The sequence below is a fragment of the Neopsephotus bourkii genome, unplaced genomic scaffold (assembly GCF_033783945.1).
Source record: "Neopsephotus bourkii isolate Nb327-2 ecotype Australia unplaced genomic scaffold, CSIRO-AGI_Nbou_v1 NB_1760, whole genome shotgun sequence".
Lineage (NCBI taxonomy): Eukaryota > Metazoa > Chordata > Aves > Psittaciformes > Psittacidae > Neopsephotus > Neopsephotus bourkii.
This window is the reverse complement of record NW_026902234.1, coordinates 6,683,587-6,707,201: the sequence shown is the minus strand read 5'-3', so window position 1 is coordinate 6,707,201 and position 23,615 is coordinate 6,683,587. Positions and strand designations below refer to the sequence as shown.

The 23,615-nt window shown below is 39.6% G+C and overlaps 1 protein-coding gene across 2 annotated transcripts; it reads right to left on the bottom strand.

The window, feature by feature from the left end:
* SLC5A7 (solute carrier family 5 member 7) lies at nt 1–23,615 on the bottom strand. Of its 2 annotated transcripts, none has more exons than XM_061377595.1 (9): nt 23,087–23,615; nt 21,935–22,157; nt 17,312–17,425; nt 14,545–14,700; nt 11,285–11,433; nt 7,106–7,249; nt 5,058–5,211; nt 3,954–4,171; nt 1–3,205 (listed from the first exon to the last, which is right to left on the bottom strand). In XM_061377595.1, exons 2-9 carry the CDS (start codon nt 22,110–22,112, stop codon nt 2,582–2,584), a joined length of 1,737 nt encoding a protein of 578 aa, XP_061233579.1. In that variant the 5' UTR covers nt 22,113–22,157; nt 23,087–23,615; the 3' UTR covers nt 1–2,581. The 2 variants fall into 2 exon arrangements, with proteins under 2 accessions (XP_061233579.1, XP_061233580.1); XM_061377596.1 differs by lacking the exon at nt 23,087–23,615 and adding an exon at nt 22,972–23,076.

Sequence of the window (23,615 nt, the reverse complement as noted above, 5' to 3'; positions counted from 1 at the left end):
TTTTCCGTTTGAGAATTTGAAAAGCCTTTACATTTTTATGGTAACAAGGGAATAAAATATAAAAGGAATTTTTTTTTTTTTTTCAGTCTTATTTTCTTACATGATTCCAGATGAATCCCCTTCTCCTTTCCTTCTCCTCCCACTAATGGACATTTTGCAATAAATAACACCGAAATGCTGCTGTATTCAAGGTATATGGCCACTATGCTTCATCTCATAGTGAAAATCTAGGAATTCCTTGACAAAACTGAGGTAAGGGAAAATTTTTTAGGAAGACCTTCAGGTGGCTGTAAAATGGGATCCTCTAACAATTAGGAGCTGCAGCATAAGGCATGGACTATGTAAGGAAGCAAAACCATGGCTTTATATTTTCTAATAACAAGGGATTCGGGCTAGTGGATTTCGGTCAGAAATGGATAATAATTCAGCAGTGGCTCTGTTTTCCCCTCTCTTTCTTCCAGATAATCTCTTTCCTCTTCTCTTTTCCATAGTTCATAGGTCAATGAGTAGTGCTGGGCTTGTATCCAGTTTGTGAGATCCTCAGCACCCTGAATTTCATCAGTGGCTTGTTCAGTCACCCAGCAGGAATTTTTCCTTTCTTATCTCTATTGTCTCTTCTGGTTTTAGTGCAGATCCTGATTTTGATTCCCTCCATTCAGAGCACACTCAGTATTTGTTAGCACAGTAGTATGATTCCATTCACAATCATATTCAGAACTGAGATGTAGTGTTATTTTAAAATGCAATGTATGGAGGAAAAAAAAAAGTAAAAACCTCTAAAACTAATTTTCTCTATGTATAAAATATATATATGCCGTTAAAACTCCACAAAAGGAGCAAAAACATATCTAAGGATTCAACCTTGTGAATGTTTATGTTTACATTGAATGCACAAGTTGATGGCTTCTTCCTTTAGCAGCAAAACCTATTCTTACATCTCCTATCTTCCAGTATAATCCTCATGGTGTGAATGTTAAAGAAAAATATTCACCAGTGATCAGCAACAGGAAGATACCTGGATTTCAGTTGAACATTTTGTGTCGTGAGTAGATATTAGAAAGAATTATTGGGGCATAACTTAATTGTTCAGAAAGCTAGCTATTGGATCACTGCTGTGAAAGGCACATACCAATGGAGACAGACACAGTCATCTTGGCCTTGGGCAAATGGAAACAACATTACATGTTCCCTGCTGGCCAGGGCAAAGTTGGAAGAGGTTTCACCTCACCACTGTTTCTGGCCAGTGATGCCATTCGTGAGTAAAGTCTCATCTGTGCCTGGCCACTGCTGATGCTCTGCAGAGTCACCGTGAGGGCCCAGGAAGATGACTGTAAATGAAGGAGTTCAGCATTTAGTGGAAGACACCACTGTGCCTTTCACTATGCTTGTGGGTTTGTCTTTCAGTTCCCCTCCACGATGCTACTACCACTTACAGACATGGAAATCTGTCCAGCAAGCCTGTTTTTCACATGGGAAATCAAATTTTTTGAGAAAATGTGGTTTTCCACGGAAGATTGACACTTTCCAGAGCAATCTCAGCAGGACCATTCCAAAAGGTTTTTTAGCGTCTTTAAGAATACTTACTTTTGTTAAACTTAGGAATTTTCCGAATGTAAACCCCTCTTACCCTCATTTTCAAGCCTTCTTGACTCTGCTTGCTTTCCAATATTTGTTCCATTGCTCCAGTTTCTTGGTGTCAGACTGCTTTGCTCTGTGTTCATTTTTGATAAGTCAACATAAGGCTTCTTTTCTCAACACTGAAAAGTTCTATTTAGCTTATATGAGTTCAGTCATTTTTTCACAACTGAGTTTCAGTTCTCATTATTGCTTTAAAAATTTTGTTATCCTCCATTGGTAACAGCCACTAAGCACAGGAAAAAAAGAACACCTACAGTAACATACTTTGCTTAATGTTGGCTTGCATTAAGTATAACATAATTTTAAACTGGTGACTTCATTTTATTTTTTTAAATTAAAATATGTTTAGCACTCCTATGAGAGTTTACTATTTGCACATTTTGCTGTCTTAGAGAAACAATAAAATACTAGATTTGTAGTATATGAATTTCTTTATAAGGAAAAAAATGACCAGACCAAAACCCCAGGGAGGTTATCTATCTGTCTTTGCTCAAGCAGCTAGCTCTTCAGTAATAAATCACTTATAACTGTGACAATATATTTTCACTTAATGCAAATAAAATGTTGTGACTGATAGTATTTCAGAGTGTCTGTATTATAATCTCTTCACACTATGTCCTAGCTGTATAACTTGCCCTTTTTCTGCTACATATATTTTCAATTGTAAATTATTATTTTTTTTTTTTTTAATTACACAGTATATAATTCTGGGTGGAAAGAATGGGTTTATCTTTTGTCAAACACTCTATGACCTGATCCAACAGGTTAGATAATAGCAGAAGAAGATTCCTCCCATGGGATGATCCTGCTCCTAGAAACAACTTAAAGAATTGTGCAGTGGCATTTTATTACCAGTTCTTGCTTTTCTTCTGATAAAACGCCTCTTACTATTATTTCTAGAATATCCTGCTTTGTGTTGTTTTGCCTGGGGCTACCAGATTTGTTAATTGTCTTCAGCATTGGACAGCTCTGGACTCGAATCAACGTAATTGAAGGCTTCCTTGTTTGTGAAAGTTGAGCTCAAAGTTAGACTGTGTCGTGGATTCACAGGTGCAAGTTCGTTTAATACAATATTGTCACTTTTTACAAGAGTCGCTTTGTCCATGTGTTCTCTACTGTACCTGGCAACAACAGCATCAAGGAAGTCCAGCTTTGGTGGCAAAGTCCCACTCTCAAATAAGTATTTGGCTAAATAGGACACTATAATGTTAGTAAAGAAGGAGGTAAGCATAGCAAGCGTTTTGAATGGGAATCGCTGAATATAGATATTATTTTCATCTGGATAGCAGCCAGGGTAGTAGATCAAGGGCTGAAGGTAGAGGTATGGTTCCCCTCCAGTTATTCTGAGAACAAGGCCGAATAAGTATCCTGCAATGGCACCATAGGTATTGGTTCCTTTAATAAACAACACACACAGGAGCTGGGGGAATATGATGATATAGACAAGGTCAGAGCTGAGGTACCACAGGCCATACACAGATGAAGCTAGCAGTGCCATTGCTGTTGCTGATGCTCCAAAAAGAAAAACAGTGATTCTCATGACCCACACTAGTTCCCTGTCTGAAGCCTGCAAAAAAAGGGCAGTGTTAGTTGTTTTTTCAGGGCAATGTATGTATACCTACATTTGTACACACAGTCAATGTAGATAATGCATTGTGAAAGGAAATTTTGCATGACATTCAAAAATATTTACAAATGAATCTCTGTCTCTATCACTATCACACTGCCTCCATCTCAAGTGCAAAATAAAAAAAACCACAAGGGTTATGATTGCTATTATCAAAGTCATTAATCTTTGAGTATTAATCTTTGAGCATAAGGAAATGTTTGATAATGTGTCAAAGAAAAAACCCAACAGCATATTGCTAAAAATAAATATAAGCACAATATGGCTCATCTATAAAATCGTCATCAGAATTTCTTCTCTATTTCCCAAGAAAAAGTCCAACTCACTAGCCCATTCTGTTGTCAGATGATTTCCTGATAACACAATAATTCAGAAAGGTGTCTCATATTATATGGATTTAAGAAAAACTTATGGTTGCAGCAATAATTAGAAGTTGTTTGGATAAACTGCAGTGCCATGAGAATTCCTGAGAGCTGCCTTCACCCCTAGCTAGCTTTTTCACCCCTGTCATCACTTACAACCATAGATATTTTTATAACTTTTAGTATATTCAATATACTGTTAGGAATGAAATGTTATACTTTTTTCTAGTCATAGGCAGGAATGTGAAAGGAGTGTTTTATTATGAAATTTGTTAAGGTCTCACTTAAAATTTTCTCTAACAGTAAAAATGAAAATATAATCTCACATTTTGCCGAAAGGAAAGCTGGTAAATATTCCGAGCAAACATGGAACTTGCTGATAAAATTGAAGAGTCAGCCGATGACATCACAGCAGCAGATACCGCACCGAGGCCAAAGAATGAGATATAGACTGGGCAAAGGTACTGGAGCACGATTGGTAAAATCATATCTGCTTCTTTTTTAGTCATGGGGTCAGGGACACCATACTCGGTCTCATTCCAGGCTGCAATATGGACACCGGTATGTTATTAGTCACATCAGTAGTCATCAGCTACAGCATCTCTTCATGTGTAATGAGATATTCATGCTGCCACATTTTCATTCACATTCAATAACTAAACTGTTACTAGGGCCAGACTGACAACATTTAAGTGAAGCAGTGTCCCACTAGTTTCTGTTAGGCAGATTTCATTCTGCTCAGCATTTTTCCTTACCTCTAAGCTAAGTCTGACCACAGCCTGTGGTTATCCAGTAGGAAGTTTAATGTTTGCGTTGCTCATAAATGTTGTTTTCTTCAATAAAGCAAGTCTGGGAACCATGTTTGTATGTGATGTGTTAAGCTACTCTCTTGGATTACAGACTCAGAACTCAAAGTCATGTGTGGAACATTTCTAAGAGTTTAGCTACAGGGTCGCTCTGCTAGGGATCACCCTCACTATGACAAAGACCTTGACAAGCACGTTTTGGTCAGGATAAGAAAATCCTGCTAAATCATACAATCATTTAGAGTCATTTAGGTTGGAAAAGACCTTTAAGATCATGGAGTCCAAAGGTTAACCTAACATTGCCAAGACCCACTAAACCACGTCCCTAAACACCACATCTACAAAAGTATAAGTACCAGAATCTAACTCAAACAATAAATATAAATATTACATCTCCAAGTACATAGTGTGCAAAATGAGTTAATCTCAACCACTGGGGTAGGAGCAATTCTCCCTGGGAGAAATGTTCTATAATGTTATTTTCCACTCCTGTTGAAGAAGTCTTGAGTTGGTTAATGATGTCACCTGGCTAGATTACATCTAACACAAGCTTTGCAGGATTTTCACACATTTATTGTACTATTCTTTTTATATTTATTCTACTGTTCATTTTTAAACATTTACCTGTAGATGCTCCAATTGCACCAATGAGTATTGCAGGAAGAGCCATCACAATACAGCCAAAAGCAGCCAGAAATGATAAAACTTGAGCATACGTGGCAGAAGATGAGGAGAGAACTCGCTGGAAATAAGCTTGCCATGGGATTCCTCCTAAGGTCTGCAAATAGAACGGGCAGCATCCCATCATTGGGGGTTAAATCTGGATAATTTTTTTATATTGCCACATAAAATGTAGCAGTATTACTTGAATGCTGAGTGACATGTTGCCACTCTTTCATTTAGTTACTGAATATCAGTCAGTCAGTAATAGCTACAACTTTCATTCTCACAAGTAATGTCAAACCTTTGTAAGTCCACTTCAATCCCATTATTTTAGAAAAGTTATTCCTTTGTACAGTTAGCAACAACACTTTGCACTTATACAGGCTCTGTGATCCCCAAGTATTTTAAGATGTATAAGTACTTGACAGAGCCTTATGAAAGGTTATAAAATAAATAGTCATATTCATATGTGAATAATTTGGCATCCAGTACCCTACCACTGTGAAAATGAGATTAGCCTCCAATAGGATTTGAAAGCAATATTTTATCTTCCTTTATGAGTATGTGTGGCCATCTAAACACATTCTGTATACATTAAACTCAGGAATCTGAAAAATACTGTCCTACTGTCTTAAGCAAATATACCAATAGAAATTAAAGAAGATGAAGCAGTAAAAGAAAGTTTTCTTTTCTGGTGGCAACCCTTCTCCTTTTATTGGGTATATAATAGTGAAAATCCTGATTACTTAAAATTATGTCTACAAAATATGACACAAGAGAGTATTATCAAAGCTTGGAAAACCAAGTGCTAACAATTCTGTGTTGAGAGTAGGATTTGAATACTGTCCACTAAGTAAATAAGCGCCTATTACTTAACAGCATGGAAAGGAAAGAAAGCAAATTGCTCGCTAAATGTGCACAGCACAGCTCTTCACACTAAATGAGACAGGAGGCATTTAGGCCAAATAGTGTGTATGCAGGTGTTTCATATATTTTTCATGCACACAGAGGGACCAAATGAATGTTTCACAGAGAACCCTGATTTTGCTTGCTATTTATGACTCTTTTCCTTTGCAGCTATAATAATGTTCCTTTAACAAAGCTTTCCAAGCATGTGTAAATTTCGTGAGCTATAATGAAACAAACATGATGAAAAGAGAATGTGTCACAATTTGGCAACATCAGAGCTTTCCTTTAGTCATCAGCAGAGACTAAACCTTCAGGTTTACCAGACAAAATACTGCTACTTGAGCTAATGTCATACTTTGGCTCTCTGAAAATCTCTCTCTGAAATATTTGAGCTGGGGAAAAAAAAAATATTTGAATAGCCCAATTACCAGAAAACTCTGAAGATTTTTGGTTGAGAGTATTTAAAAAAAAACCCACCCTAACCCAACCCAGAGAAAGGATTCTCGAAGTACAACATGGTAATAAAAATAGTGGAGAGTTGCTCAAGAACTGTGAGAACAGAAAATGTGTGTGTTGCTAGATCTTCTAATGGAAAGTACTTAATAACCACTGATCCTATGTGTAATACATAGGTATTAAATAACAAAAGCCCTCAGTTCAGTCTGGCATGTGTGCATATTTGAATTCATCCATATGTCCATCTCTGCAAACTTTTTCTACATCACCTATACCTAAGGCATGTTTAATCATTTGTATAACGTATTTATTGCCTTCTGCAATATATAAATTCCTCTGCCAACAATGACATCAGTGAAGTGTTAGCCGCACACTTTGAGTTAATTTTAGTATAAGTCAACTGTCAGCCTGATGATATTTAAATTGCATTCTTGGCAATGCTGACTTTGACAGCTGTGCTACAATATTCTACCGGTATTTCACTGAAATCATTCAAATGTGCAGAAATATTGAGCAGGAGTCAAGAGGGTAAAAGTTTTCAGTTTGCTGGAAACTCTTAACTAGACTCTATTATTTTTCAGCTGTCAGAGTAACCCAGTGTAAGTGCTTAAATGCTTCATTCCTTCATACAAGCCCTTACTTACCAATAAAAGGAAATTGTCCAGCCATGTGTAAATGTCAAGTGAGTTGATAGATCCAAGCCAAGGTGCTTGATGCACATGGTGCACAGCCGTGAGCCCAATGTCTGTCACTGCCGGATGGGACATTGCAAAGGGTACGCTGATCCACTGTAACCAAAGAGAAACACTTCTTTCAGGTCTTAAGGAAGCATTATAAATCTGTAAAATTTTAATATAAACATTGGTCTGGTTTTGTTCTTCTTGCATGATACAGATCAAATGCCAAATTGCCAAGATGACTTGCAGGAAAGTCAGGTTATATGTCTCCTGAACACCTCCGAAAACCAGGGAGCTTGGTAGTGAATAATTTACCTCTGTCCCGAAGACTGTGAATATAAGCAGAGAATTAAACAATGTAAATCACAAAATCAGCAGAAAAGACACACTTATACATCTTCATTTTATTTTCCCTAAACTCCACATTTATTCTTTACACTCTTTACTGGACCACACTGTTTCTCATCCACGTATAAACCCATATGCAACAGCATCAGGATTTGCCAGTATACAGACATGAGACATCACAAACACACCTGAAAGGCTGGGAATTAATTTTTAATTCAACACAAAACTATATCGTGGTAAGAGAGGGGTGCTGTTGGTAAATCCCATCTCTCTTACTCCAGAACACTCAGTGTTAGAGGACTTTTCTGACTTGAGGGTAATTTCAGTCTGGGCTCTTGATTATTTTTTGTCTCTTTGCTTTTGATGTAGTCCAGAACATCAGTGAAGAAACCCTTCACAGAAACAGTTTCTGCCAGGTTTGTTTCCTTCCCCAACTGACTGTGCATTTACTTGCCAATTCATTTTTTGGTGGTGTAACTTTGTATGAGGAGAACCTCAGCAGCTCCTACTGAGATGAAAACCAGGCTTCCTGCTATGTGGCACAGACAATCACAAGCGCATAATCCTTAAAAATCCAATGATATCAAACCCACACAGATAACCACAATCCAACTCACCACATTTAAGTGTATGGGGTAGCAGAAGCAAAGTGGGGAGAAATCAAATATCTTTCTCTACTTTATTGCAATCATTGCAATAATGTATGAAGAATATTTTGCAGCACTGCCTGTAATTGAGGCTGTTTTTTTAAATTTATCATATACCACAGTATTCTGTTCTCAGTTATATGTTAAACTTTGCCAATTTAAGCCCTTGGGCAGAAAGATTCCCTTCTCACTGTCTGCTTGGGCTTTTCTGGGAAAGATGACCAAAATGTTTCAATTGTCTCCAAGATATTTTGAGGGGAAAAATGGGCATATTGTCAAAATTAAGATAATATTGTTGAGAAATTCATAGGGAACAAGGATGTCCGATGTATTTTTTAATTCTTGTTTTTGAATCTCAAATCTCAAACATGTCCAAGTGATAAGCTTCTGAAGAGCTCTAGTTTGCCTATACTCACCTGAGATGTTCAGTACGGTAAACTTGTAAAGGTCCATCTGTAGCCATCCTGCCACAGTCCAGGATTTAGTAGGTATTGTATTGCAAATGCATTATGAGCTTTTGTAAGTGATGTGTGTGTTTTGTAAGGGTTTTGCAGCACTGTTCCCAGGCTGAAAGTCAAAAACACAGCGCTGCACCTTCAGAAGGAGAAAAATGATTGCTACTGCTGAACCCAGGACAGCATACCATTCCAGCTCCTGACAGAAACCTAGCTCTTTGTGGTCTCAAGGACTACCTCTACATTAGTAAATAAAACAAGTCAAGACACTTTGTCTGGCCCTGCAGTTCACTGGCATGTCATGGTTTACACCCATACATCTAGACTCCTTTCACTGCCAAATAGCACAGTGCTCAACTGTTCCTTGGAATTACCTGAGAAAATACTAGTTGGAGTGTGCCAAGACAGGGCCACGACTATGTTAAAAATTAAGCACTAGTAATGATCCTGTGTTTTCACCCTGGCACTGTTTAACTTGCTTAACATAGACATAGACCAAATCTCTTCACAGAGCCTTTTCTAACTGAAATAGAAAATTTGATGTTTTGAATGGAGGGCAAATAAAACCAAGGCTTGTGGAAGTGAAGCAGAAATTGGGACTTCATGTTGGGACTTGAAGCTTAGGGGTGGAAGTAGCAGGTAGCTAGATGGACCTGGACTTCATGGGGTTGGAAACCAGAAAAAAATTACTTCTCATGGTGGCAGAAAATTAAGAAGGGATAATTAATAATACAGCTGAGATGAAGAGTCAGTAAATAGCAGGGATACAGTGCAGGATCAGGGAAAGACTTACTGGACAAGATGAAGAGCTGGGAATTGCAGGTGTGAGAACTGGAGAGTGAGGAGGGAAGGAAAGAGACTACATGGGATTATAAGGAGAAAACCAGGGAAGTATGTGAAGTGCTTGGGATAGAAGATATGGAAGCCTAAGGAGGAAGCTGTAGCTGAAATAAGGAGCCAGGGTAGGGAACAGAAGTGACTACAATAAGCATCTCCTCTTTGGTAAGGAGCAGGAGAGGAACAGACATGACAGGGATAAGCAGTACAGTTCTGTGACAGTGAGACTATAAACTGCTCCAGAGCCTGGAGGGGAAGCTGTGATTAACTGGGCCTGTGACATCTTGTGCTTTGGCAGAGTCCCGTCTCACTTAAAACTGCCTGACTCAGAGCACTACCATTTAGATGCTGAGGCTTCCAGCTCCACTGATGAATCTTGAATATGGTTTCTTCTATATGGCATTATTGCTATTTACTTCAAATGAAAAATTACATGAAGAGCCCAACCTAAATTAAAATGACACAATTAAAGCTATGGGTGTATTTATAAAACTGCTGTGCAACCTTCATTTGCCTTCCCCTCCCTGTCAGGTTCATGCTTCCCTTAATACAGGACCGCATGTTGCTATTTCCATGGGATCAGAGCTTTCAGCAGCACATGAGTTGTTTTCATTGGAAAAGCATTTTTGTATTTTAATTTATCCTCAAATTTGGGAATTTCTGTAATACATGCCATCTGTAAAAACTGAATGTTTCACAAACATCAACATGCATGTTAAGGAAGGAGACAGTATCTTCCCCATCGTGCAGATGAAGGACAAATGTATAAGAGAAGAAGATTTGGAAAAATCTCTCACTTGAGGCAGCCAGCTGGAACCTAGATTTACTTTTTCAGGGTATTTAGCACAATTCCCATGCAGTCATTTAAATGGGGAATGCTTAGCACTTCTGCAAATAATGCCAAAGGCCTCACAGTAGGATGCCACAGAGTGAGGATTCACACAGGGTAGGTTAGTGACCACCTGTGTGAGTACTGGTGAAAGCAATTTCTCTAGAGCTGCACAAGAAATCTGGTGAAAGCAGAGTAAGAACTCTGGGTCCCCAAGGTGCCATTCAGTTTCTTCATCTTGACCCACCCCATTTATTTCAGCCTGTCTCAGTTCTCTGCACACCTGTGACCATCTATTACTTCCACTAGCAAACAAAGTCAGCAGCTGCTTTGATTGCACCCCTGTGATCTGAGCCCTGTTGCATTGATATTTTTTAGAGTAGGGCTTGGAGAACAGCAGTAAATAAAATCAATGGCTACCAACTGGTATATCAGTGATAGCTGATGAGAGGGTATTTATACCACCAAATTCAAACAGCAAGCAATATGGTGAGACTTCCTATACTGTGGTCTCCAAGCATGGTGGAGGGAAAGGAGGGAAAAAACAAGAAGGTGATTTGAAGCAGGTGGCTAAATAAGTTGTGTCAGTAGGTGACAGCTACAGGAGAGAGAAGTTGGAGAGCATCAGCTATGCAGGTCCAATGCCAGTGTTTCTGCATTGCTTTACTGGCTGCTTCATACCTCTGATGCCTCTTTCCACTGCCTGTGCCACAGTCCGACGGACAGGTAAGGAAGAAGACAGCTCCAGTCCTATTCTTGAGTTAAATACATACTCAGCAGGAAAACTGCAGGAGTGTTTGCTCTATCAGACTAGTTGATAGAATCAGGCCTCTTGGTCAGCATTATTGTTAAAGCATGGGCTGTACTGTGGTGTAAATGAAGAAATGAAGACTCTTTAAAGTCAGCGCTCTGTGAGTGGAGACATTCCTTCTCCATGCTTTCAGTGAAGACACAATTCCAAAAGCTGTCAATATGTCTTGGCAATCATCATAATCCGGAAGAAAGAAGGAAAAGCAAAAGACAAACTTACCAGTCCCAGGAAGATGCAGAAGAGCTGAACTACATCAGTATAGGCCACAGAATAAAGCCCTCCCACAAGCGTGTACATAGTTGCAATCAGAGCAGAAATAATGACTGAAATATTGATGTTAACGTCAATAATCACACTTATAGTGGCACCTGTGGGGAAAAACAAAGCCCTATGTGTTAGTGCATATCTCAGTATGTCTGATGAGAAGGCTCAGTTTTGTTAAGTAGCATATAAAGATGCTGGTCTGACACTGCAACAACATGAAGATAGCCCCCCCCTTTATCTTCTGCACAGCCCTTAAGTACCTTTAAAGGGAGTGAGAAAAGCGTTGGTCTAAGTTTAGCATCTGTCATTTTGCAGGTTCTCATGAAATAGAAGACAGAAAGGTCCCAACAGCCTTCCTTTACATTGTTCAAGCTCTGTAAGGACTACACTTGTTCTACCAGGGAAAAAGCAGCCATGTACAGACAGCTAAACTCTGAGTGAGTTACAGCCACATGGGTACAAGTGTATCACTGCAGTAAAAGCTGTGCCTATGGAAGGTCTGCTGCAACATATCGCACCCTTTTGTACCTCACTGATGCTCCGAGCTGGCCCCCTTTTGGCAAAGGAAGAAATGATAGAGGAGGCATCAGCTATAGCGGCCATTCACTGGAGTCTCTCCAGTACGTCCACATCACGTGTATTGAGCACTGGATACAGCGCACCAAATGTGTCTCAGCAGTCCTGAGGGCACATAGCTGGAACATGGTCAACTTTATTGCTTTCTAAGACTCCCGGGTCCTTTTCTGCAAACCTGCTTTCCAGCTGATCAGCCCCCAGCTTTTGCTGGGACATCATGTTTTATCTCCCCCCGTGCAGGACTTGGCATTTCCCTTTGCTGAACTTCATGAGGTTCCTGAGGGCCCATTTCTGCAGCTTGCTGAGGTCCTTCTGAATGGTAGTACAACCACCTGGTCTATCAGCAGCTCCTCACAGTTTTTGTTTTCTGCACACTAGCTGAAGGTCACTTGGTTTCCTCAGCCAGGCCATTAATGAAGACATTACACAACACAGGACTCAGCAATGACCTCTGGGGTGCACAACTGGTGACTGGCCACCCGGTGGCACCCATGCTGCTGGTCACAGCCCTCCGAGCCCAAAAGGTCAGCAGTTTTCAGTCTTCCTCACTGTCCAGTTATCTAATTTGTGCTTCATCTGTTTGTCTATGAGGATACCACAGAAGATGATGTAAAAAACCCCTTTTGAAATCCACAACATAGCCTGCTCTCCCTTAATGAAGCGAGCTAGTCAGCTCATCATGGGAGATTTCAGGTTGGTCAGAATGAATCCATGCTTATTCCTCCAAGTCCCCTTGACCATCTTTTGCTTGGAAAGTAGTATTTTCTCCATCACCTTCCCAGAGACTGAGATAAGGCTTTGAGTTTGGAAAAGGTGATCCCTGAATATCAACCAGCTTTCCTGTGTTCCTCTTCTTTCCAGGGCTGTCACCCATGGGATTAGTCCAAGCAGACTCTTGGAGAGGCTGTGACCTACTATCCTGAAGTCCACTATTGTGGTCCTCATTTTTGCCTTGTTCCTTCTTTTCATAACCCTGTACTTCACCATCTAATGAACATTGTAGCCAAGTCTGTCTTTGACCTTTACATCCCTAACTAGTTCTTCCGTGTTTGTAACAGGTTCAACAGAGCACCTCCCTTGATTAGCTCCCTGATCATTTGTGTCATGAATTTGTTGTCAGTGCACTCAAGAAACTGTGCTTGTGCCCTCCGGCACTGCCCTTCCAGCAGCTAGCAGAATGGTCATACATTTCCCTTAGGTGAATTAGCTATCTCAATGGATTGCAGTGTTTAAAAAACGTGTTCAAAAAAATCCTCTCCTTATAATTAGGATGATTTCAAATAAACATTTTGCAACAACTTTCAGTCCTTGCAGGTATTGTAGATGAACATTCTTGGCCACATAGGTGGAAGAGTTCTGGTAGTAGAACACAACACAATGTGTCATATATAACAGCTGCTGAGAGCTGCCAGGTTTGTTTTTTTTGGGATTAAATATTCATCAGTAAGGATAGGTGTGCAAATTAGGAGGTGTAATAGAACTAGATTATTCATGGAGTAGTTAAAAGTCAAAACCTTCAATGACCTTTATAATCATTGACAGTCTTTAACTGTAAGTTGTTAATATAAACCTACTAGAAAGGTATTCACATAATTTGCTTTGAAATATCACAGATTAGCTTGTCCTCAATCAAAAAGAAAGTATATTCCAAATACTCAGAGTGTTCTTCAAGTTATTCAACTCCTATCACCTCAGCATGTAGCTTGTTCTTAGTCCTTTAAGGGTTTTGTGACAAAATTGTGGTAAACAAGCTCCCCATTGCTTTGCAGTTCATCAGGGCACAGTTGGAGAGTACCTTCAAAGTTTATTTTCTGTTTAAAATAGCTTGTGCTAGAAAACATTACCACATGCATGCACACTATAAGAATGATTAGCTGGTAAAAGTCAATTACTGGTGCTTCAACTCAAGGGCTTTCTCAGGTCTTGAAGGGATTGCTAAATTCAGTCCTGAAATATAATTAAACACCCTGGAAAGTGATTTTTTTTTTGTCAGGACTGGATGAGTAGTTGGGTGATTTTCTATTGAGTCATAGTTCAAATAAATCTCTGAATTCTTTCTTGAATCCCAAGTATTTCCTTCATTTTGTCAAGTAGAAAGCCATTTAGAATTGAATCGTACCTCAATTTATTGATCACAGTCTGTTTTACTTCTGTTATTTGTGCTGTGGAAAGTTCCATATATGCACGTCTCACATATGCAAAGGATTGTTTTGTTTAGATGCACTGGCAGTAATGTTTCATATCCTTAAGGGAAATCTTGACTGGCTTCTGTGGTCCCAGTGATGTAAAAGAGAAGCTGGGTCAGCCTTGACACAAAAGGGACACTTCAGACACTCACGTTCATATCATCCTCACGATTAAGGGAAATTTGTTGATAAAGCTTTTCATGCTTTCTGATAAGGAACAACTTAAAGATATTTGAAAATGAATAGATACCTTGTGTGTCTTTCCATTTCCAAAATAATTAACGGGGTACTATTACCAGGTTTAGTTACTAGGTGGCACAGGACTGGGAACTGTCCCACTCTGAATCATTTGGCTAGGATAGGTGACATTTGAAGCCAGGATTTTAATGCATTTCTGATTTTCTTAATCTTTCCACCTGTGATAAATTAATATTTGTACTGCTTATTCCTTACCTAAGGCAGAGAAGATGGCAGCAGCCCAAAACATTTCTCCCATTAAAGCTGGAATAAACAGTAGCCCTCCCATCCTTTTTCCATAAAGCTGCTGAAAGGGGTCTAGCATTGTCACATAGCCTTTGGATCGCATAGGTTTTGCAAAAAAAAGGCCACCTACAAAGAAAAGTAGCATATGACACCAGCTGCAGTGGAGAAGTGCATTAATTGTAAGGGATAAAACATGGATTGTCAATTAAGGGTACAAAAATATCTGCATTACCATTTTGTTTCCTTTTTTCTTTAAGAAATAAATACAGTTAAAATACCGTCTAAGAACTCTTACTCTCTTACCTTACATCTGTCTATAGGGTTACATAAACACACCTACACCATTAATATCTATGTTCTGATAATGAAAAATATGTTTGTCTTAATTTGTCTAGTTCAGTTTACTTAATCTGTCACGATGGATACTGCCAGATATTTGTCTAATTTTGGAACTGCCTAAGGGAATGGCTTTTCTGCCTAGAACAGAATTCAGCATGAATTTTCACATGGTCCTACTCAAAAAATGAAACTGTCTGGGATTCCCAGATCAGAAATATGAGTCCACACACGTGTTTAGTGCACACACAACAAATCTGATTCTTTCAGGACAATTCAGATTTATTATGTGTGCTTAAATCAACCTTACTACACCTGCAGTGTAGGTCAGATGCCTTGTAGGCTCTGCAGGTGTTGGGCTCCCTCAACATTTGTCATACACTTATTTAACTTAGACGTGTTCAGGAATTTTGGTATATCATAATTCTGCTCTGCCTGGCTAGTATATGGGTTGGATATGTGCATAAACGTGCAAAGGCCTCACCTTTCTAATGTACAGTCCTCAGTCCTCAATTTTTTTCTTTCTGGTTAAAAAAAAGGACATAGCTCAGGGTAGCTGAAAGAGCCCTTGTACGAAAACCTGTGTAGTTGAGATCTGCACATGAGAATAACTACTTCTGTAGACTTCTATCACAATAAAACTGCTGAAATGGAATGTATAAGGTACAGTAAAAAAACATTGGAAGAACAGGCAGATCTAAATAAAATCTACTGTACAGTATCTGGTGACGCTTACTTAGGTTCTTCATCACAAGATATGTAATGTATTTGTCGTATTGTACAGAATATTTTCCATGTTTCTATGTATTGCCTTACTCATATTTCTTAATTTCATTAAGTTCCCTGAATGGAAGGTGTCGGTTTACCAATCACATTCTATTTATACTGCTTATATTAAATATGTCTTTAGGCAGATTGTTTGGATGCAAAAACCCTTGGGCATTTTTTTACTGTTCTTGGATTGGTCATGGATCCTGTTCCTATTCCACTTGTTATGTCATCATTACAAAAGACAACTAAAAGAACAAAAAAGAGTTAGTGCTATTACGATCTATTAGGATGTCCAAGCATCTGTCAAAGTAAATATGAGATATTCTAACCTTTAAAACTAAAGTGCTTGAAAAACTGGAGAAAACGGTATGCAGCACAACGTTAAACTAACAGGGAGATTATATCAATCTTAAATCCTTAAGTCTGAAGCCTTGAATTTATAATTTTGATTTATTTTTTTTCAAAGAAGGATAAACAACTCCTCCCCTCAAACCTGCAGATACAGATCACTCCTGTAGAAATGCTTTCCTCTCTGTGCTCTATAAAGTGATATATGATGCAGACTTCTCTGCAGAGGGCATTACAGCTTTCCAGGAAAAAAGGCTGTACATCTAAAAGCATCTGGAAATGAGGGGAAGGGGCTAACTCAACCCCTGATGGGCTATTATTAATTTGTGTCAATTTTACAAAGGCTAAGAGTCAGGAAGATACTTGTGACTACGACCCTAACAACCACTTAATGAAATTGACAGATTCTGTCCCTCGTGACCTTATAATGACATCAGCTGCTCTCCAGGCAGACATCTACTGCTATTGTTTTCCTTACAGGAAACTCTCTGGCACATGCCAGAGAGGAACATCTATGATGAAGGAGGTTTCTGCCTTCAACTAGGACATGCCATAGGAAAGCATTTTCAAGGGGAAAAAAGAGTCAGGAGGGAATCTGAGTTGTATGGGAAGAAATAGAAGGGGCAAGAAGACCTGATAAGCAACCAAGGGAAATGAAGGGACAGAGTAGGTGGGAGGGACATGAGAAAAGACTCAAAATAGTCTGAGAGGTCAAGTGTTATTAAGAAGGCTAATACATCAGTCATATTAATGAAAGATGTAAAACACAGGATCTTTTTTGTAACAGCATTCTCTTTAAACAGTTTAATCAGCAGTTGCCTTGGGGACATGATCTGTTCAAATACAGAGAGATGTAGTTGACAATTTTGTAGTGTATTCATCATGGCTACAAGGCAATACTTTCATTGCAAGCTGCTCCACATTTGAGATACAGTAAGAATTTTTGAATTGTTATTATTTCTGAGACTACGTTTCAGGAATTACAGGCCACAGTATTAAAAAATTATAATGCTGCCTGTTTTACACTCTCACCCTGCATATAGCAGGATTGTGTCCTCCATAGATCACTGTGGTTGTAATAATCAGGTAGATCTTCCCAAGGCATTCAGGGGAATTTATAGTGATTTTCTCTTTTTCTTTTTAATAGCCAAACCTATCAGCAGAAGAGATCCAGTTCATCTTAGTCTACCTTTATTAGATCCTAGTTGGTTCAATTTAAAGGATGGACTTGTGATCAGAACTGTTTAAAATGAGAGATGATTAGCTTTAGTTCTTTGCTTACCTAAAATCAGACTAAGGGAATATCCAATAGGTGCCTGAGCCCAAGCTAGACCATAGCCTGGGACATACACGGCTTCTGCTGTCCCGTTGATATAGCCTCCTCCAACCCATGTGGCTGAAAAAGAAGAGGTGGAAAACTCTTTAAGGTGCACAAAGCAAGAAATAATCCCATGTTGTAGAATGAAATTCTCATCATTTGTAATATTGCTAATTTTATCATATGTACTGTACAAGCACCAAACATGGCATTCTTATATAAAAGATAGCCCTAATTCAAAAAACTTAAGCATACAACTTAATCATACAGAGAAAGAAGACAGACCTACTGAGAGAATCACCCACTTGTTACCCACCCTTGTGTCCATGTTTGCGATTGCCCTGGCCCAGGTGCAAGACCTTACACTTCATCTTGTTGAATTTCATGAGGTTCACTCAGGCCCACCTCGCTAGTCTGTTAAGGTTCTGCTGAATAGCATCCCTTCCCTCTAGAGTATCAGCCTCACCCCTCATCTCAGTGTCATGTGAAAACTTGCCGGGGGTGCACCAATCCCAGCATCCATGCCCCTGACAAAGATGGTAAATAATACTGGTCCCAGTAAGGTCCCCGGAGGGACACTACTCATCACTGATCTCTACCTGGACATTGAGCCATTGACCACTGAGCCTATGCCTACCTGGGATGTGTGTTCCCTATTGTGTCTGAAGCAGCATAAACTTATGGAATAGGTTGTAAAGACCTGTATGCAATAACAAAGATAAATACTTAGGGAATTGTATTTGTCTCTTTCCCTGGAAAAAGCATGAGCATGACTACTGAACAATACCCACTTCCAGATGGAGAATAATGTCCCGTAGTCAAGGACAGATGTCCAGCATTGCTGCAGCTGTGGTGAAGAAGGCTTCAAGGTCTGTCATCAGTTTGCCTAGGGTTACTACTGAGGTGGTGGATGTTCTCCAAGGGGCTCTTGGACATTATGCTTACCTCCTTTATTTTCTTCTAGAGGGGACAAAGTCACTTCCCTTCTGTGTGATGTTGCCTAGGGGACATTGCCCTCCCCTGGCTAGGAACAGGAGCAATGCCCTATGGACATTTGTTGCTGGGTAACATAGAATGGATTATTTAGCACTTATTTTCAAATTTATTTCTTGATTTCTTGATTGTGGTTTGAAAAATTGCTGCCAATCAATATTTCAGTAGACATGTCTGCTCTGGAACGTCTGCCAAGGACCCCAGGGCTCTTGGAAGGTGCTATACGGCTTTTTCTGAGGGGATGAATGAGTAGTCAGCATGTACATTGGCATCAGTAAATACATTACAAAAGAAATAATGGGATATGATAGGATGGGATTTCAGCCTTAGAAATTAATTTGTTGATCCTCAGTTTGCTAAGCCACAATTTAAAGTTTGTTTAATACCTTTTTGAGTAAAATTCTTTTTTTTTTTTTTTTTTAGTTTGGTCTAAATCAGACAAAAGGAACATAAAATTTAATAATCTATAGAAACATTGATGTGGTAATCTGCTTTAATCTTCTCTTTGCCTGCTATCTGAAGGACCAAAACATACAGGAAACACCAACATCCATTTAAAACATGTGCCCTAAAAAATGATCAGACACACACTGAAGATACGGAGTGCAATTCTGCTCCTAGTTCTTATGAAGAATACAGAAATTAATTTGAGAGTTCTTTATTTATAGGTATATATTAGAAAATCAGATTTTTTTTGTCACTTCTTTGTGAATGATCCCTTTTTATGACCAGTAAATCACTGAATCAACTTATCAAGATCTGTAAAATGAAAAACCTGACCTCAGGATTACAAAAAAGATAATTTTGTAATATCTTTTTTTTTCCTTGTGGAAGGATACACAGCTCCATCCAACTAAAATGAAAAAAATTACATCAATAGATTGTTACTTTTTTGATCATGTTTGTAAGCATTTGATTATGTCACCTCAAATATTTCCTTTGGAGTTTAAACTCAGTCACTGAAATAAGAAGAGATTCATGTTTGTCTCAGATACCACTTCTAAAGAATTTCACCCACAAATTATGGAATGCTAATGTTTAATGAAACATTTTAAGTATATTTATATAAGAATGATACAGAGATTAAAGGCGTGTCTACTATGGTACTATGTTAGCTCATTTTAATATGAGCTGCTGTGATCCATCCCCGATTAAATCTTCTCATTCTATCTGTTTTGATAATTGCAGACACATGCAGCTTTCAACAGGCGTTATGTTAGGCATTGCAGTCACTAGTTGATACAACAGCTTCTTCAGGATAATTATATATATCCAAATATGTCCATAGCCATTATTCATAGGCAGTGTATTTGCTTTAAGGTTTTTCAATGCCATTTAGAAAGTCAATTACAATTCGTCTGTCATCTTGAGTCCACCCCTGTGAAGCCATGATGCTTAAGTTCTCAATTTTAATTTAAATGCATAGACTGATTTCTGTTATCCTCCCCACCAGTAGCCTTAGAAACTAACCCCATTTTTGTAGCCAGTACCCATGGAACATGGTAGTATTTGTCTCAGTCAAGAACAACAGAATTAGGCCTTATCTCATAACCAAAAATACTTCATGTCTATATGAACAATATCCTTTCTGGAGATCTTGAAGAATCTTATGTTTTCTTTTACGGAAAAGGCTTTGCTTTTTAATTTGTGTTTGCACTATTAAAACTGAAAAATATAAAGATGATGTCGGACTAGCCATACGTCTCTGAAGCCAGGGCTATGAGATGCAAAATTGGCATCTGTCATTTATAAGAAGCAAATGTGCCCTTGAATAATGCCACCATTTAGTATGAATTACTGCAGATTTTGATCAACTTCCTTTCATAATTGTTTTGTTACAACTTTACAAACTGAGTGCCCCAACCCCCCTCTCTGAGACAAAACTTGGACTAACCCCTGAATCAGTAGCCTGGTGCCCACATATGACTTAGCATGCCAGGCATGGTTTCCTGAAACCGAATTTACTTGCCATACCAAGCTTTATTTGCCCAATTTAAGGAAGGAGTAGGCAAGAAAGTGTGCAAACCCTGACAGTATAAAACCCATGAGTGTTTCAGCTGCCCAAATATCAGCCTGATATTCCACCACAGGGATGATCTACTACACCGTCTCTACAGCTTGCATGAAATGGAATGAGCGTATGTGGGTGTGGATTGTGGTGGCTACAGAAATTGCTTGCAATATAGGAAGCCCCATTTCAAGTCTCATCTCTGCTTCAGCTATTACGAAAAATATTCCTGTAAAATAGGATTAAGGAGACCAGAATTTGTGTCTTCTTCCACAAACAAAGTTGTTAGTCACAACCATTTGAGCGGGGCATGCCTTGTTCTGTCTCCACTCCCTGATCTAATGATTACAATTCTGTGGCAAGCAATTTCTCTGAAAAATATTCAGGTTACAATGCTCTTGAAACATTTCATTCAGCAGAAAGCAATCAAACCAGCTCTTCCTATCATATTTACTGTTTCAATAGCCAGTGGATATGTGATACAGTAAATTAAAGCAAAGTGCGAAAAGTAGAATGTCTGTCTGTATCCAAACTTCACTGACTTTTATAAACATTCTCTATTTCACATTCAAATATTCTGTCTACGAATGAGCAAACTGCTCCTGAAGGGGACAGGAAATTCTCTTGATGAAAGAACGCAGAATTCTGGACCAAGTTTTTATGTGTCTCTTTCTGATTAGATAATTGTGAAACCAGAACACGACAAAACATCAAAACATAAATATAACCTGATAAATCCAATGTGGCAACTGAAAAGACTTTGCCTGAAGAGGACTTAAAATAAATTAATTAAAAAAAACGGGGGGAAATAGCCTAAATAAAAATGGTGGGCCAATTCATTCTTTTTACAGTGCATTCCCCCCCCCATATGTTAGCTGTTAGATTTGAGATTTTGCATCATATTATGAATATCTCATTTACCCAGGTTCTGGATAAACCAGACACCTGGTTCTACTGGGTCTGGGAGCCAAACAGCACTGCTTACAAGATTAGTGAGGACTTCTTCCTTCACCCTGGCTTTTCTTACTGATACTACTATTGCCAATAACATATGATTTTGTCAACCTGCTGAAAAACAAGTTAAGAGAATCCACAATGTAAGTTTGATGAAATCAGTGGAATTATAAGTTTGGATTTAATCCAGTTTTCTTTTAGAAACTTAAGTGATGCTGGACATTCCCCCCATCTTTTTGCGTGTAAACTTTGTTTTACTCAGATTAAAAAAAAATAACTCACCATTTTGGACAGCTTTAACAATAACAGTTCTTTTAAAACTGAATTTCTTATCATCTATATAAATTCTCTACTTTTGTCCCAAACATATTTATCTACAGATGGATATAGAAACAATCAGTAAGAATTTTAATATATTCTTCCTTTCTGATTCTAAAGTACTTGTTGTTTTTACATAGATGCTACACTGGGCTGTTCACTAAACAATGTTAATTGCAATTGGAAAATAAAGTACATGTATTTTTTACATTTTGCATTGTTCAACATGCAGATTACACTTCTTCAGTCAGATGGAAAACTGACAAGTTATATGCTGGTTAGGAAAAAAAATAATAAATGTGGCTTTTACATACCAGTCATTGTAAATCCACCAACTAGCAAGCCAATGTCTCTTCCACCGACTATAATAGCTTCGCTGCGATCTCCTTCGCTGCCAGTGTTCTTGGTTTTCCAAGCAGCCCATATCCCAACCGCCAGTATAGCCAGGTAGAATACAATTATGGCCACCAGCCCCTCTGCATGGAAAGCCATGTTGAAGTCCTGTCCGTTTCTTTGATTGCTATTTCATTAAGACCTCTGGAGAGAATGCAATAATAGGTCTGCTTTTAACAAACCTGGTAAGATGCTTTTTTGAATCAGTGTACAAAGTCAAAAGGTTACTAGAGACTATTCTGGTGATTTTATGAAATGACTATTTCAGATGCAATTCATGCTGAGTTTACATGCCATTGAAAATGACTGTGGAGCAACAAGCAACAACTGTAACCTGTGATTACAAAGGGAAATGATGTGGCTGAAAGCTACATGATTCTTGGAAATAAGTTTTTGAGCACTGAATTTTTTAGCATCGTCATCAACTCCCCAGTGTCTGCAAATTCTTCAGGAAAGAAATACTTTGGTACATGCAACAGAAGAGCTTGGCCATGTGGGCTGTTAGAAAATTCTCTAGTTAGCAGGCAAGCCACAAAACTGGTTTAAGTTATTTAAGAACTATAGATAAGCAATAACTACAGCAGCAAAGCACATCTTTGAGTCTTTCTGTGGGAATCCTTAATCCCCTCCCCTTCTATCGTCTCCCGTATTTAAAAACCTGCTCTTTTTTGCAACATTTGACTGTCCATCATTGAAAGTACCAATTGTCGTTCGCAATTTGAGAAGTAAATGGAAAGCTCAAAAGCTGTCGAACGGCAGAAATCCTGAGGTATACGGTTTACAGCGGGGGAGAAAGCCCAGGAGACACAAGCAACCCCCTACCACGCCTTTCCCGGAGCCCCACCAGCTCTCGCCGCGCCGCTCCGCGATCGCTGTCACACAGCCGCGCCGGGACAACCCATCCGCGCTCCCGACGGCTCCACGGGAGCCCTGCGCGGACGGAGCCAACCCGACCTACCGGGGGGCTCCGCACGCCCCGCTCCGCGGAGCCGCCGCGCGTCCCTCCGCTCCCGCGCACCCCCGCCCCTCCGCTGCCCGCCGCCCGCGCCGTCGGGGAATGCCGCCCGCCGCACCTGCGCTCCGCCGCCGCGCTGCCCCGCAGCCTGCGGGGCACGGCCGCCCATCCCGCGGGGCGGTGTCGGGGCTGAGCCGCGGGGGCTTTGCCCCCGCCCGGGGTTATGGTGAGGGGAGGAGGGTGGGGAGGCGCAAAGGCAGGATCTTCTCTTCCCTCTTCCCGTCACGGTGCACCGGGAGCTGATGCTGCGACGGGGGGATCGCGGATTAAAAAGAAGAAAATCCCTTTATAAAGGAGGAGGGTTGAGTGGGGTGAGAGGACCGTGTCCGTCAGAGCTGGGGGGGAGGAAGGGGGATAGACGTCAGAGTGCTGGGGGACGTTGGGGGGAAGTAAGGATGACTCAAGGGAGAATGATTGTCGTGTCATGGCAGGAAAACAGGGTTAGGAAGTGAAATTGGGGTGGAAAAACAAAAGGAAATCAGGGGGAAGAAAGGAAGGGACAGGATCATGCCAAACCCATGGGAAAGAGGAAGGAAAGAGCTGCTCAAAAGAGGCGTGCTGGAAACAGAGCTGGACGAAGTGGGGAC

What these genes read in the sequence shown, in the direction of transcription:
- SLC5A7 (XM_061377595.1), bottom strand. Translation starts at nt 22,112, where the DNA reads ATGGCTTTCCATGCAGAGGGGCTGGTGGCCATAATTGTATTCTACCTG. An exon ending in TGGACAATTTCCTTTTATTG is followed by an intron (nt 5,212 to 7,105) that starts GTAAGTAAGGGC and finishes TTCTATTTGCAG; the next exon opens with ACCTTAGGAGGAATCCCATG. An exon ending in AGCTTTCCTTTCGGCAAAAT is followed by an intron (nt 3,206 to 3,953) that starts GTGAGATTATAT and finishes CTTTTTTTGCAG; the next exon opens with GCTTCAGACAGGGAACTAGT.